Genomic DNA, 17641 nt, shown 5'->3' on the forward strand with positions numbered 1-17641 from the left:
TTATCAGAGAGTATGGCCTTTTTAGTGTCATTTCTTGGCTTTTTAAATGTTAGTTGGTCAGTGGTGTTTTTTGTCTTTCTCAATTTGGCCCAGTTTTTATTTCTGATGTGAATTTTGTGTTTGGTTTCGCTGGAAAAGCCATGGGGCAGGCTTGGCCTTAATTCTTATAGATATGGTTGGAGCATGGTGATTAAGAATGGCAAGGAAGGTAGAGTTAAAGAAATTAACGGCTTCATCTAAAGGAAGATGTTTTAAGGGAGCCCAGTTGCAAGCTCTAAGTTCAATTTTGAATAGATCAGGGTTAAATTTCTTTTTGGATCTAATATGTCTGGTAGAGGTTGGGGTAGGGGTGTTGGTTTTATGTCTAATGATATAGGTGAGTGAGTGGTCACTGATGTCATCAGGGAGGGTTCCAGAGTCATAGTAGTGAGTATGATTGTTAGTTAGAATCCAATCTAGTGTGTTAGCTTTCTTGTTAGATTTATTTATTCTGGTGGGGGAGGTAATGGTCTGGGAGAAATCATATAGGTTTATGTGAGTGGTAGGGAGGCTACTATAATAGGTATTCCAGTCTAAATTCATATTGCCTAGGATAATGGTTTCTTGAGGTAGGTGTTGGGATAGCCAGCAGAGGATATTTTCCAAGGTGGCTATGTTATTTCCAGGGGGCAGATACATACAGATAATATAGATTGATTTAGCATCAAGTTCAAGTTTAGTAATGAGAATTTCTGTTGGAGTCCAGCGGTATATTACAGTTGTAAGTGGTTAGTTGAAAGCCTGATTTAAATAGAATAGCCACACCACCACCTTTCTTAGCTACTCTGTCAAGCCTTAGAATATTATGTCCAGGTGGGATAATTTCATTATCTTTGATGGCAGGTTTTAGCCATGTTTCAGTTAGGCAAATAATGTCAAAGGCGTACACTTCTAGGAGAGCATGGAGTTGAGTTAATTTGTTGTTAATTCTACATATGTTGAGATGAGCCAGTAGGAGTGAGTTTAGAAGGTCTTGCAAGGGGAGAATTGATAGACTGATTAAGGTAATGAAGAGTGACGGGGGTTGCAGTTGGACCTAGGTTAGGATGAGTATCACCATCCTTTACTGTGAGAAGTTGTAGTAGATGGCTTGGGATAGGGAATTTGTTGTAGAGAAATAAGTCTTTTGAAATATTGTGCATTATATTTAATGTGTAGTGTTCTATGATACTTTGATAGTAGGTAGCTAGGTGAGTATGTTATATAGGTGTGGTATGGACTGGGAGTTGGTTTGTTTGGGGTAGTCTGGTTGTGGATATAATAGGTGCTCATATGAAGAGAGAAAATATGTAAAGGTTAGTAATGGTAGTAGTAAAAGAATGAAGCAGAGTCGAATTTGAAAAGGGATAGTTGAATAGGCCATTTGGAAAGATTAGTTATATGTTGTGACTAGGTAGGGAGGGAAGTGAAAAGGCTGGGAGTGTGCAGTGATAGGAGGGTGTGGTGAGTAAAGAGGGGAGTGGTTTGAGATGGGAAATGAAAGAAATTAGCTGATGGGAAATGTGAACTGGGTAGTAAGAAGAGGTGTGGTTAGAAAGTATAAGAGTAGGACCCCTGGTGGTCGGTGGGAATTGGGGGTAGGGAGGGGAGCGGAGTGAGTCCGCAGGGCGAACGGAGTGGGTAGAGACAAGAGAGGACAGAATGTTGAGAAAAACAGTCTGTAAAAGAGCGTATGCTGTAAGGTAGGGTAGTAAAAGAGGTAAGTAAAGAGAAATAGGGTAGAAGTGGGATAAGTATGGGGGGGGGGGTTAGTCAGTAAAATATATTTATAGCCGGATGAAGTGGAGTGTACTAGAGTAGTCACAGAGAAGAAGTGGAGAATATTTAACCATGAAGCTTGGGCCAGGGGATAAAAAAAGGATAAATAGTTGAGGTAGCAGGCAAGCTGAGAGGGGAGAAAAAAAACCTGGGAGAAGGTGCCACCTAGTGGTAGAACTCTAAAGTTACAGTGGAGATTCTGAGAGGACAGGCCAGGGATAAAGATTAATGGGCTAGAAGTGTAAGGTACAGCGTTTTGTACAGAGGAAAGCTACACAGTCTACACAGGAAAGGCTGCTGGCTGTCCTGGCTTAAAGCGACCTATTAGTCACCTTCAATTAGTTGTAGCAATACTAGACTGGACTAGCAGGTTTAGGATACCAACATACTTTGCTTCCTTTCTTATACTTTGGGGGGCAGGATGGTAGTTGCTATGCTGTAACACCAGCTTGGAATGGGTCCTTAGCCTTCAGGTCAGAGGAGTCAGATTCCCAAGGACAGGATATGGAGCACAGTGAGCGGGTGCTTGATAGAAAAATATGAAAGAAGAAATAAAGTGGTGCAAGAAAAACTGATGTAATGGCATCGGCTGCATATTTTATACCCCTGATGACCTGACATTATGGAAGAAAAGACTGCATCTGACGCAGGAATCCAAGACCGGTATTCAGGCCGGTTGAGGGCTACCTGCAGGCAGATAACCCAAATGGGATGACTGCAACAGTGAATACACTCTAACATCTTCATTTATGTTAAGTGTACACAACTGTACTTTTATGGTGATGGAAGACATTCAAACTGAAGGCTCGGTAGCACTTTCATGTTGCTCTGCTGGGAGAAGCTATGACTTATTATTTTATGTTGTCAAAAGGCACATACACATTATTATGGCTCGGAGACCGTTTGAAAATGGGACTACTTTCATTTAATAAGGCAGTCCAACATGTTAGTTTGAAAGACCACTGCTCTAATTTTGCCCAGTATGTCTTTTCCACCTATACTGGTCTTTTTGAAGACAAACTAGGCACGCTTCTAGTTGTGTACTCCATGAAGTTAGACCCAGTTGTCAGGTCCCCCCAGAAAGTTCCAGTAGCTATGCAGAACAGAGTGAAAGCTGAGCTAGATAAAATGGTGCAACAAGGTGGTGTTTGTCCAGTAGGTTCTTCCAACTCCTACTGAATGTGTATCTTCCATGGTGGTGGTTCATAACATCAGCTCAGATATTCGAATATGTATTGATCCATGAGATTTGAATAAAGCACTGAAAATGCCTCATCCAATGCTTACAGTCGAAGTTGCAGCAGTGATGCCGAATGCCACTGAATTTTTTTTTTTTGGGGGGGGGGGGGTTCATCTTGGATATAGAGAGTTTGTTTTGGTAAATTTTGCTAGGCAACAAATCCTCATTGCTAACTACGTTCAGTACTCCTTTTATCAGATAGATTTTTGAGAATGCTATTTGGAGTAAATTCTGCTAGTGAAGTCTTTCAACGTGCAATGGAGCAGATTTTTGCTGGGTATCCTTGTGCTGTTGTAGTAGATTATCTTTTAGTAGAGGTAGTGGTGAAAGTGAGCATGACAGAAACCTCAGAAAAGTTCTGGAAAGAGCTCGCCAAGTGAATCTTAAGCTGAATCCTCAGCAGTGCAAGTTCTGGTTACGAGAAGTTACTCATGTTGGTCATTTGTTTACCACTTCAGGCTTACGACCAGACCCTTCCGTGCAAACAACTATTCTTGACTTGCCAACTCCAGACAATGTTCAAGCCCTCTTCAGCATTTTCTTGGCATGGTTAACTATCTAGGCAAGTTTAATTCCAGACTTAAGCCAACTAGTAGCAACACTTGGAGAGCTGACGCGTAAACCAGAGAGCATTTGATGCTCTGAAACAGAGAATTGCCAGTCCACCAACTCTTTGATACTATGATGTTCACAAACCAGTTATTCTTTCCTGTGATGCTTTGAAATTTGGACTTGGTGCAGTTACTCTTCAAGAGGGGTCAACCTGTTGCCTATGCGTCCAGAACTCTAACCCAAACTGAAATTCAGTATGCTCAGATAAATAACTCTTGGCAATTGTGCTAGCATGTTCGAAGTTCCATGCTTATATTTATGGTAGACCTATGCAGATCGAAACGGATCACCAACCTCTAGTCACTATTTTGAGAAAGCCTATGCATACAGCTCCAGCCGGATTGCAACATGTGCTGTTGAGATTGCAGAAGTACGATTTCAGTCTTGTCTACACAAAAGGCAAACTTCTTTATTTTGCTGATACTTTATCAAGATCACCCAGAAATGCCACTGAACAGCATGTGAATGAGCAACTTGATTTTGAAGTCGTGGAAGTGAGAAATTTTTCTTCCCATCTTAATGAGCTTAGAAATCATACAGCCTCGGATCCATTTTTATAGAAGTTCAACTACTTTATCAATCTAGGATGGCCGTCAAAGCAATCAAGTTTACCTCAAGAAGTGCAACCTTATTTTCTTTATAGAGATGAGTCTGTCTGACAGTGGTATCGTTATGGAAGGTCCACAAGTAATTGTTCCAAAGTCCTTGCAACAAGAGTATATTGTTTTGCATTGTGGCCTCCCAGGAACTGATCCTACTAAAAGGAGGGTGAGAGGACTAGTATTTTAGCCTTCTATGTCACAAGACATTGAGAGAGTACTTTACTTTAATCATGTTCTGTATGCAATAGTACAATGCCACATTAACAGAAGAAACCACTTCAGCTAAACCAGATTCTTGAACTACCTTGGTTCATTAGCCACTGACATTTTCGAACGGAATGGTCAACATTACTTGGTGCTAAGAGACTCTCTTGTTTTAATTGGTTCAAGATTGACCTACTTTCTAGTCTAGCGTCCAGTACTGTCATTACCAAGATGGCACGCCATTTTGCAGTCCATGGGAGTCCACACAGTTATTTCTGACAATGGCACACAATTTACTAGGCAGCAGTATAAAAGATCCACTGAAGAGTGGGACTTTTACAAGTTCTGCTTACCCACAGTCAAATGGTTTGGCAAAAACGTGCAGTTCAAAGTGTTAAACGGTTACTAGAGAAGTTCAAAACGAGACAGTAGTGATGTTTTCTTGAATCTCAGATATTCCTCATGGTAAGCATTTTGGTTCACCTGCCAGAGACTTCTGCTCAGACAATCCAGAACTGTTACCAGTCAGCAGTAGTTTGCTGGTTCCAAGTGCTAAGATTAACAGATCAGTGAAAGCCCATCTGTTAAAGAAACGCCTATCCCAGAAGTCTTATGAGAAGTCTAGCAAACCGCTTAATCTGTTACGTGAAGGAGAGACTGTGAGAATGCAAACATGTAAAGGTTATGATCGGATTGGAGTCGTGAAGAGTGTTTGCCCAGAGCCGGGATCGTACATTGTGGAATTACAAGGAGTAGAGTTTAGGTGGAATCGGAAACATTTGATGCTGGTGTCCGAGCCTGTACCACAGCTCCTAGCCTGTGCGGCACTCTGAGTGAGTTGTCCTGTATTCCAGTTCCAGAGGATGTTCCAGGAAATGTACCTGTTCTTGACATGAATCCTAAAGTCCCTGATACAAATTGTTCACCAAAAATTGCCCCTGTTGCTAACCCCAGTTCTGATTACTATATATTACTAGATCAGGTTGTATTTCCAGATCATGTTACAGATCCACAGCAACTTGGGCATGAACATGGTTTCTAATGTCTTTATTATTGCATGTCTTATTTTAATGTCATTTCACTGAAGGCAATTCATTGAGAGGGGATGTAGATCAGTATGTGTGCACAGCTTTAAGAAGCTTTCTAGGGGCTTGTACAAGTGTATAAATACTGAAAAAGTGCAAGCCTGACTTCCATTTTGTAGTAAGCTGTTGAGATGTAAGCATGTGTATTCTGTCAATTAATCGGTTAATTTTTAATTTGTACTGCTGCTATCCATCCTGATGTTTCTATGTAATAAAACATAAAATGAACTTCCCCGCCTGTTTGTAGTCTATACTAGAGGGGGACTATTGACAGGTGACTTTTTAATATAGACTGGACAACTTGTAATTCACATGTCCCTAGCAATCACATCAACCTCTATGGCTTCACACAGCTCATTCAAGCTCCTACACGGATATATAAACTCCATCAGTCTATACTGGATTGGGCACTAACCAGCAAACCTCAGAATTATCAGATTAGTGGCTGCTTACCCAACAGTCTTAGTGAACATATGCCAACCTATCTATTGAGAAAAAACATCAGTACTGTCAAGCTCCCCACCTTCTGCCATATCTGCAGTAAAAAAAAAAAGACCTAATCAGTACCCTAAAAAATGTAACTGGTCTCTACTAAAAAAAAAAAACCTGCCCCTTCATATTGCAGTAGATTATTTCAACAGTACCTTCCTTGAAATTCTAAACAAATTGGGCCTCCCCAGGTCAATTCATATTAAGGCCACATACACACCATGGCTAACTAACGACACCAGAATGTTCCTTAGAAAAAGCGACAAAGCTTGGCAAACCTTGCTCACGTATAAAACTCATATCAACTGTATTACATTCAGCAAAGTAGAAACAAGGCTAAAAACATCAAATCAACCTAGATAAAAAGAACTCCTACTATAACCTGCAACACTGAACACCAGCATAACCCCCAAAATTTTGGGAGTACCATAAATGTCATTCTTCACTCAGGACATTTCACTATCCCGTCCTCCAACTTAACACACACTCCTTCCACCGTTGCAGAAGAATTCAACAAATAGTACACTTTTAGTGAATTATCTCAAAGTAATTCCATAGAATTATTACTAGCCTCTGAATATCTCCAATATTGACTATGGACTCCTCATTTCAGCCTGTTCCCACAGCTACCATTAAGAAACTGCTCAAACTCAAACCTTCTTCAGTAGCAGCTGACCAGTTACTAGCCAAATATTTTAAAACTAGCATCTGAAGCCATGTCTTATCCAATGTAAATTCTTAGCGGGTCTATAGTAGAACAACATGCCCCAGCAGTATGGAAAATCGCACACATTATTCTCTTGCACAAAGGCAGAGATTCCTCAGAGCTGTCCAACTACAGACTGATTTCCTGTTCTCTTTCCACAGTCTAAATTATTCAAAAGATGTATAGTCTCCCAACTGATTCATTATCTTGCCTTCGGCAACCTTCTAACAACATGTTTACATGGTTTTAGGGCCCCATCATAGTACCACAGCTGCACTCCTCAGTTTCACTAATACCATCAACCAACTTAAACTATGGTAGAATAGTCTCTGCAGTCTTTTTTAGACATGTCCAAGGCCTTTGATATACTCTCCCACCCCTAACTGTTAAATACACTCTCCAAACTGAACCTTAACCCCTCTGCACTTCATTGATTTCGAAGCTATATACAGGGCCACCAACAATTTGTAAAATGGCTTGATGTCCTATCCCCCCTCTTCCCATCAAGTTAGAAGTAACTCTAGGCTCAAGTCTTGGGCCACTGCTCTTACAATTTTTACGAATATCCTCCATAGTGCTACACCACTGGCTTACTATCCAATATGCAGATGACCTAACACTTTTTATGTGCTAACAACCTGGAACACCAGGATATAACCCAAAATTATTCTTGGATACTGAGCTGTGGCTCTCCATCAGCTCATACTCTGCTCTCCATCAGCTCATACTCAACCGCAGTAAAACAAAACTCATGGTATTCCAACCCACAAGAACCCCCACCCAGTACCTTCTACAGCACAGCTAGGAATAATACTAAAATTTAATGCAGATTCAAAACAAAACTACAAGGAGTAATAATAGATGACTTAAGATTTGACCTACATATAGCACAAGCAATTTAAGAAAGTTCACAAAAAATGGGTACTATTTACAGAAATAAGTATCCAACACCTCTAGGGTTGCCGCCATTGCTAGAACCTATAGTCTGTCAACACTTCTGTAGGCTTCCCCAATTCTCACCAACCTTAAAACTTGAAACATGCTACAATAAAGTAACTAAATTTGCAAATGATTTCCCACATCGTACCCACCACTCCTTGAAAGAAAAAAAAAAAAACCTCTCTTGGTTAGAACTCCCACAAGTTCTATAACTAGTTAACCTTGGCACACACACTAGTATATCAACCTGAAAAAAATCCTGACCTTCTAAATATTCTCCAGCCTTATACCACAAACCTTCACTCGACAAATCTGTACTACAAATGTCCAAATCCATTAATACATCAGGGGACTCCCTGTCTTATGTAGCAACAAGGTGAAATTCACTACCTCACTGCATCAGAACCAACACAAATACCAACTAGTTTGAAAAAGATTCTTAAAAGTATCTTAATGACACCTGGCTTTGCTCCTGTACTACTCCAGTCCAGCTAGTTTTAATAGTTCTTTCTGGTCAAACTTTTTCTTCCCTGACCACCTCATAATCTATGCAGTCTCGTGTCTAAATAATGTCTAACCTCATCTTTTTCTATCCAGTTTCTCCCCTACACACCCTCCCTCCGCTTACTTTGGGAAGCTATAATGTATACACTACAATAAGGAATTGCATCAGATGATTGTATAATACAAATGTCAGCTATAATAGCATAAAATGTAATTTGTGGTGTACTGATGGTGTTGTATAAGCAAATGTAAAATAAAAAGTCCATAGATGTGTATTTTATTGCAATTCTGTAATAGAGTATTGTACTAAGCCACATATATACCATGTGCATACACAGTGTAGCATATGCTTTTTTCCTGTAGTGAAGGATGAGTGCTTCCATGATATCTTGGGCTAGGTTCAGTGACTCTCGTGTGGTTTCTAAGAGTCTCACTGTTTTGTTCTGATAATCTGTGGCATGGAGGGATGGAGCCATGTGTATTGCAACCATCCCATGTTCAAACAGTGCCAGGAGCTGAAGGGAATGGGCCTTAAAAGAATGGAAGTGGCCATTGTTGTCTCTCCCATCCTGGAGGGAAGAGAAGTCCAGGACCTAGCAAGAGTACCAACTCCCAAAAAAGCCAATGCAGCTTTATATTACATTTGCTTGGCAACCAGTAAAGATGGCAAGCCTTTGTCCCTTTCTCCCTTCCATCCCAGTAGTGTTTTTAGCTTCCAATCCACTCTCCATTCCACTTGCCGTCATGCCTCCCTATGAAGAGCTACTTTTGGAAAACTAGTGAGCAGTCTGTCCCTATAATCTGCTGTATTAGTATATCCACCCCATCCTCTCCTTATCTTTGCTGCTCAGGGTGTCTGTTTCGTATATCCCTGACATGATTGTGTTTATCCATGTCATTTGTCTTTTCCCACCCTGACCCATGCACCTTTTTGCTTATTTATTTGGTTGATTCCATATAGCAGTTAGTATGTAATGGTATTGTCCTACCCTTTACTTTTTTCTTATGCAGTAAAATGGCTTTATGTTCAGAGCTGTCACAGCTGACGATATGCATTTCCAATGCTGTGTAAGGGTTGCAGAGTGCATCCTGAAATTTCTTTTGGCTAAACTGAGATTGCAGGCCATCATAATATGCACGTGTTGTCTGTGTGATCACTCTGGTACATAATTGTTTGGGCTATGACAATAGCATTGGCGTAATTTTTACTCCAGACATGCAGTATTAAAGCTGTGTTAATGGCATCTCTGTTGCAATATTTTTTACAGCTGGTGTTTTGCTATTATTAACTGGCATACCCTGGAAGCCTGTAATTCCGGATTTTTTTCACTATGTTGCTGTTGTGCCTTCTTTCTTTGATTTTTGTTTTCCTTTTCCTGTCCTGTTCAGAGTAAAATTTGCTTGGCCCAGAGTGCAATATTCTTATTTGAACAGTAGACTCTGGGGGCATATGTTTGAAAATATCTGGCATTTGGATATGGGCTCCTCTCACCCATTGAGACCGAGTCCAGCATTCCCTTGCATTGGGCAAAAGCTCTTAGTACAGAGTTTGAAGAGCAAGATTGTAAAATTTGCAACACTGTGGTGGTACAAAGTAATCTGCAAGATAAAATTCTGCAGCATCCTTAAATGTGATCATAAAAAGTGGAAAGTTTCAGATATCTGATGTTTGTAGAATTGTGTTAGATTTTCAGATTGCATTAGTTGACTTGAGTAGTTCTTGCTTTGATGAGCAAGCAGGTTTTTGTGTTATGCCCGTTCTCACAGAATTTAAAGGACTTACATGTCCGTTTTGTGTATTTACTTGGTACCTTTAATTTAATGAAGTGATTGCTTAGCACCTGTAGAACTGTATTTTTGGACTGAAGGCTCAAACCAGAGCGTACAGAATATGCACTTGCTGGCAGTTAACAGTTGGTAAACTTAATCCTTTACATTAAGAAGCTACTGCTTGTGGTATAGTGTTTGCCAGTCTCCATTTACATTTTCTGGAACTTTTGAGCAGTTCACTTAACCAGATAGTGCTCGAGGGCAGTTGTGAATTTGGGCTAGGCTCCTCAGTGGTCAGCAGGACTGCATGAATATGAATTGCCAGTGAGCTGCTCAACTGCTGCCAACCAGGTCATGGAAATTTGTACCCAGACTTGGTTAGTCATGTATGCCTAAAAATCTCTGGTTCTGTTGTGTATGAGGCATCCACTGCCAGGTACGAACTCGAGAAACTTCCTCTATTCCCAGCCAGAACTAACGCTATACACAAACGCATGTACTGACTCATTATTGTAGATATCGTAGTCCATATGCATTTTGTCAGTTGATACTGTGGTCTTTTACTGGAACTCATTTTCCCTGTCTCTAGGTAGTGATTTGTTCAGTTCTATTTACAACTTTTTTTTCTTTAGATTTAGGATAGTGTGTGTTAAACTGAAAAGCCTGAACAACCTCTAGTTTGCATTCTATACTATTTCTGGAGCATATGGTTGGAGCATTCTTGTGGAAATGGTTTGCTGTAGTTTTTTATATCTTGTAAAATTTTTGCAGTTCATCCAAGATGAGAACCAGTCAGAAAGTGATGATGAGGAAGATGATGCTGAAGCAGCCTTGAAGAAAGAAGTCTCTGAGATTCGCAGCTCAACAGAAAATAATTTGCGTAGATTCCAGGCTTTGGATAGTGGTGCCAATAACGTGATTTTCATTAGAACCTTGGGTGTTGGTAAGAGAAGCTTGTATTTTAAAACTTTCAGGCTATTAATCAGAACTTTATCTCCTTGGAAGAGTAAGATTGTGGGTCTGTTTTTTACCAATGAAAAAAAATGTTCTTATTCATTTGGGAATGTGATGTCTCCGTCAAGAGGATGACTATCCACAGCTATTGTCCCTTTGATTGACTTCAACAATTGGCTAAGCTTCTGGTGTCATTCTAAGGGGATCCAGTATTTGTCTGCCTGGGATGACATGATCGGCAGACCACCATGCTTTTCCAGAGATGGTCTGCACCTGTCGCCCTTGGGATTCCGGATACTGGTAAGGCTCTTGCCACCCCTATAGTGCCTTTTTTAGGCAAGGTTCAAATAAATTCACCACCGTAACAGGAACAGGCAAGCAAAAACTGAGGGTAATGCTACTCTATGCTAGAAGTCTAAATCTCAAAATGCACTCACTCGAGGCACTCCTTGAAATGGAGAACATAAATATCTGTGCAGTGACCGATGCCTGGTTCAAGGCTCCAGAGAGCACCCCTGCACTACCAGGCTATAACTCATACCTCCGCCTTTGGTGTTTCGGTCCAGGTTACATGGCCGAAAAGTGTGGCATGTCCATATTCATTAAGGATATCCACACCTCTAGGCTAGTTGCTCAGCATAATGCATCCGAGGTTATCCAAGTGCAATTAAATCTGGGCAAAACTGCAATCCAAATTATAGCTTGCTACAGATCCCCCACCATGCCCCAGGATTCCCACTCCTCTTTTCTTGATGTACTGGAAAATATTAGGGTTCAAACACCCTAATAATGGGTGACTTCAACTACCCCATCATTAACTGGGAAAACTACTAGTGTACCAACTCCTTAGCTCAATACTTTCTGGAATTCATAAACTCCGATGCCCTGGATCAACTTTTATCCACACCCCCACCAAGGGCAACAGTTTCCTAGACCTAGTCATTACCAACATGAGACAGGTGTTCCACACCTGAAGTCAAACTCCTCGTTGGTCCGATCCGACCATAAGCTAATCATCCTTGATATCCACATCCTGCCCCCACCCCCCATTAAGGAAACCACGGTAAAAAATTTTCTCCAAAGCCAACTTCATGCTTCTAAAAACAGAAGTGGTGAACTTCATGACGCCCATGCAGATGGACAATACAGTTACAACTGCTGAATCTTACACAAATGCGCTCTATAAGCACTTACATGAGTGCATGGATCGTGCTATCCCAAGCAGAATCAAGACGCTATCTTCCAAAAAAAGTAAGCCAATCTGGTGGTCCCCTGCCGTAAACAAACTGTACGACAGAAGGAAGAAACTGTTGCAAAAGAGAGTATAATCCCATGAGTGGAGGAGCTCCCAGGTCAGTCTCAGTAAGAAGCAGAGATCCCTTATAAGATTCTGTAAAGCTAGCTACAAAGGCAAAATCACCACTAATTCGAAGGACAACCACAAAGAATTCTATAGCTATGTCAAGAATCTCGATGGCAACACCCAGATCTGCTATGAGTTACAGCACAAAGGCACGAAAATTACAGAACCAACTGATATTGCCAACATCCTGGCAGATAGGTTCAGTGCTAACGTTACCCCCCCCCCCCAAAGGGCCCATATCTGTACAGGAAAAATGCAGAGTCCCTGTAATCACAACTACGCAGGCAAAAGCTGCACACTCTAAAGCCAAAAACACAGCATCCATGGGACCGGACAACATCCCAAGCTGCGTTTTACACGAACTTCAGAACAAACTAGCTCCCCACTTAAGCACCATGTTCAATAATAGCCTCGCATCAGGCTTTGTGCCCACTGAATATCGCACAGCAACAGATGTTCTTCGTGTTTCACTGTTGCAGTCATTACATTTGGGTAATCCTGCTGGCAGGTTGCCTTCAGCCGGCCTGAATTCCAAAGTCTTGGGTCCTTCGTCGGCTGCTGTCGCCCCTTCCCTGACATCAGGTCGTCAGGGGTATAAAAGAAGTGGCCAACGCCATTTTCTTCAGTCTTTCTTGCCGCGCGGTGCCCGAAGCAGAAGCAGTTCGCAAGTGCCTGTCGGCCAACTCCTGAGATTTTTTGTGTTTGAGTTTCAGATCCAAAGTCTTCAATAAAGTAAGTACCCCGTTGGGGAAACTTCTTTTTTTTTTTTTTTTTTTTTTGCTCCAGACCGATGTCAGAAAAAGTTAATAATTGTATTTCTTGTGGTAAGCAAATACCTCATAAGGATTTTCATTCTTACTGTATTCCTTGCCTAGGCCCTGATCACAACGTTACTGGTTGTCTGTTTTGTGCTAGATTTAACCAACGCACAATTAAGCGTCTGTATGATTTTGCTTTAAACTTTTTTGGATGCCAGTTTAAATATCCTGAAATGTCGTCTGATAGCCATCCGACTACCGGAGTTTACAACAAACGCAAAGAAAAGGATAGAGAAAAACAACCGAGGCCCAAAAACCGACGACTAAGCTTCTCCTAAGCCAGTCGCCGGTTTTCAGTGAGGCGCTTTCGCAGCCTCTGACTCCCTCTACTTCGCAGGCCGCTACCGACTCCTATGTGGAGTCTGCCATGCCGCTGGATACTCAAGGTATTGGAGCCTTTGACGCTAATCCCTCAGATGGGTCCGAAGCCACTGAGCAGGTACCGGCTTCTGATGGTGTATTCAGACCTAAACCTATTTACATTAAAACGACTTCAGCTTCAAAGGCAAAGACTAAAGCACCTTCTAAAGCAAGGAAACAACTCAAGAGCCACGTGGACAGGCCTCTATGCCCAAAAAACAGATGCTCAAAATGGCCGAAGACTTTATTACCTTGATCAGGGGTTCCCATCCCCCTCCTGATGAGGCCTAGGCAAGACGCTGACTATGAATTTTTCAGATCAGGTTTCTATTTCTTCTGATTCCTCTTCTGACCAGGAATATTCTCTTCCCCCCTCTGAGGATTCTGTTGCTGAAGAATCTGTTCCTTCAGCATCTCCTCCTGAGGACTATTCCTTTGGGGAAACCTTGCATACCATGATGGAGCATTTCCACTGGGAGAGCCAAGATTTTTCAGAATCTAAAAAGAGGCTCAGGGATTTTCTTTCACTACGTCAGCACAGGCCACTAGCCATTCCACCTGTTAGACATTTGTAGATGTGTTTTCAGAGTCTAGTCTGACCCCTGACTCCTTACCCCCAGCTCCTGTTAAGCCTGACAGATATTACAGGGTTCCTGACTCTCACAAACTTCTTATTAAAAACCCTGCTACTGGCCCAGAAGCTATTTCAGAGTCCAAAGGGAGTTGCTTCTATGACCAAAAAACCCAACCCCGTCTGACAGATTCAGGGGCACTGGATAGATGGGGAAATAAGGTTTACACATCTGCAACTTTGGCTATAAGGGCCTTAAACTGTCAATTTCATATGCTTAAGTATCAGCAACATGTCATGAGATTGCTTAAACCGAAAATGTTAAATTCTGAATGTGCAGTAAACAAGGAAATGCAGGATTTATTGTATGCAGCAGAACAAGTTGGAAAACATACTTTGCAATGCGGTTTTGATTCTTTGGAGGCCTCCTGCAGGGCCGCAGCTACGGGCTCTGTAATTAGGAGGCATGCTTGGTTAAAGGAACAAAATCTGCCTGATAATGTTAAATTACTAGATGCACCTTTACAGCATGATACTTTGTTTGGTGTTAAGGCAGAAGAGGTGTTAAAGAAAATGGAGGACAAAGCTAAATCTATGCAAACTGTCAGAGTTTTTACAAGTACAGCCACCTAGAGTTAGTAGACACTGGCTTACAAAAAATTGACAATTATCCCACTCCACAAAGGGGGAGCCACCACTGATCCCAGGAACTATCGACCTATTAGCCTGGTCTGCAAGGCCATGGAAAGCATCATCATGGAACTCATAATCAAAGACATTGGTAACCTCCAAACTCTGGATCCCACCCAGTTCGGGTTTGTGAAAGGCAGATGCCTCCTGAACCTGATCGACTTTGAGGCAGTCACCAAAGCCATAGATGAGGGTAAGGTGGTTCATACAGCCTATCTTGACCTCGCCAAGCCTTTCGACACCATCCCCCATTCTGAAATTATAGCTAAACTCCCTAAACTAGGTATAAATCCCTACGTCACAAGATGGGCTGCCAACTGGCTCACCGACAGAACCCACACTGTAAAAGACTCCAAATCTGACCTCAAAGCAGTGACAAGTGGAGTACCATAGGGTTCCGTCCTGGGACCTCTCCTGTTAGCCTGTACTTCAGAGAAGTAGATACCAAACACAGAAGGCCTCTGGCTAACTAAGTTCTCAGATGACTGCAAACTAAGAGCCATAGTCAAGTCCCCAAATGATGTGGACATCCTACAGCAGGGCCTCGCTGAGACAGATGCCTGGTGTCAGAGCCATGGCCTCAAGCTCAATGCCAAAAAGTGCAGTGTCATCCCCTTTGGTAAAAACTCTGTACCCATGAACTACCACATAGGCAGCAATCTACTTAACACCGAATGTGTGATAAGAGACCTTGGGACCCAGGTGGACAGTAGTCTCTCCTTTGATAGTCACATCGCCACAGTAGTCAGGAAGTCTTTCTACGTGGCACACCTAATCATAAAAGGGTTCTCATCCAGGAAAAGGTCATTGTTCCCCTCTACTCAACACTCAGACCCGTTATGTACCTCACAAAACATCTGCAACAGCTGGAAAGGTCATAGAAGTACCTCACAGAGGATTACTGGCCTCAAACAAATGCCCTACACTGACTCCGTAGCATATCGCCTACTTCGAGGTGATCTCTGCCTAACATATAAAGCTATGTCAAACCCAGAGCTGTTGGACATGCTACACCTAAAGAAATCCCAATCCCTCCGAGCTGCATGCTCTAGGGACCTAAACATTGTCACCACAATAAACAGTACATGCTGGAGGGATAGATTCCTGTCCCAGAGACTTCCCAAACTCTGGCACAGGCTACCCATCTATGTCAAGCAAAGTTCTTCATTAGCACTCTTCAAGAAAAATGAGTGGATGGGAAATAGAAAATACACCCTGGGGATCACTTCTGTGTCTCTGCTAGACAGTGGCACAGGAAAATAACTTTCTTGGGTGGTGTAAGCCAGGGAACCTTGTTGGCTAGCTTTACGTAGGCCTTTGGGCAGATTAGCCTAGTTACCTACCTATGACCATCATACTGGAATAGTCTCTGTACCTCCTGCTGGAGGAGGAAGTTCATAGAGCCATCACCCACTTCCCTAAAGTCAAAGGCATTAAGGCCCCCTGAGCATTCAAACCATTCTAGTGCTGTTCAGTACCATTTCCTCTCCCTTAATGAAGAAAGAATGCATCTTTCCCTTTTCATATATTTTTGCCCTATAAAATAGCATTTCGCCCTCCCTAATGACCTCTGGCTGCTTGCTCAAAAATTTGAGATTTGGAGGTCCTGGCATTTGCTTGCAGTCTTGTAATTGTTTCCACTGTCAAAGCACATTCAGAATTAAGTCTGACTTGGGCCCATGACAGGATCAGGTGGTCCACGATAGACAAGTACATCTGTTTTAGATTAGAAATAACACCTGCTGTGTACTGATTTTTGTCAGTTAGCAAGCATGGGTTAGAATCTAGCTGGCCTGAGCATTCTGTTTGTGATTGACATCTAAGTACTAGCAGCATTTACAGCATGTAGCCATTGAAATGTTTGATCTTGGTAAATACAAGCAACATTGACTGTAAAAACTTCAAGTTTTGGAACCTAGTGTGCATGTGTGTGCCTTCTGTGGAAGGTTGGGCGCCGGGCTGGCAACTCGACAATGTAAAAACTCCACTGCCAATCATGAGCAGACAGATGATCCGCTGTGGCGACCCCTAACCGGGAAAAGCCGAAAGAAGTCGTCCACCACTACAGTAGCAAGGTGCAGTTCTTACACATGCAGAGCACGTCTGCAGGATAGCATCTAACTAGTGAATTACAAAATAATATATTTACTAAACAGTATTTTCTTGCTCCTCTCAAGGTTTTTGGAGTAGGCTGTGGCTGGCTTGCCCCTGTACAAAAAGCTAAGGACTGTGAATTATGCTACAATGTAAGAGGTGGCTTTACTGTATGGAGATAATAACATTGATCCCTGTAATTTATCAGTGCAGGCATTTGGATAGGTAGCGGGACATTCTCATCATAGGGAGACTTAGGCTGCTGTGCTCCACTAATAAGTCATGCTTTTAAACAGTTGTTAAAGAAGAATTCGTATAGCAAGGAGGGAAAAGGGGGGGCTAATCGCAGCCCATAATTTTGTTCCTTGCACCAATTTGCTTCTGCTTGTACAGTAAAAACATTATCTTGTACATAATGTAACTTTGTGGTATGGGTTCGGTATCAGATGCATTGCTATAACCATGTACTGGCGTCTGATATTTTTACATTATCAAATTTTAGTATCATTTATGGACTGTCCTTTTTGAAAGCTCAAGGTTTGGTTTCAGTTTGTGATCAGTAGGGGCTCACTGTCACCTTAACTGTTTTAAGGTGATATGCAAACTTTGTGCCAAGAGTTGGAGAATCGAGAAAGCTTAATGTTCAAAAAAAAAAAAAAACACCTGATTGTCAAGGTGACTGCTAAAAAAACATGAGGTACTCTTCTCGGTCTCCCTCGGTCTGTCTCCCTCTCCAGTGCCACTTTTTTTTGCAGCTGTAACAATATCTGGATTGATAATATAGATATATATAGATATAGATATATATAGATATATGTGTGTGTGTGTGTGTGTGTGTGTGTG

General features: G+C 41.8%; 1 protein-coding gene across 2 annotated transcripts in view; it reads left to right on the forward strand.

Moving 5' to 3' along the window:
* Positions 1-17641, forward strand: part of THUMPD1 (THUMP domain containing 1) — a 197814-nt gene that overhangs the window by 98668 nt on the left and 81505 nt on the right. For both annotated transcript variants that reach the window (XM_044089499.1, XM_044089500.1), the window contains one exon: positions 10720-10891. In XM_044089499.1, coding sequence (XP_043945434.1) covers positions 10720-10891 — 172 coding nt within the window. The remainder of the gene's footprint in view (positions 1-10719; positions 10892-17641) is intronic.

This window comes from Protopterus annectens, chromosome 12.part0, assembly GCF_019279795.1.
Source record: "Protopterus annectens isolate FY-2018-M chromosome 12.part0, PAN1.0, whole genome shotgun sequence".
NCBI classification, from domain to species: Eukaryota; Metazoa; Chordata; order Ceratodontiformes; family Protopteridae; genus Protopterus; species Protopterus annectens.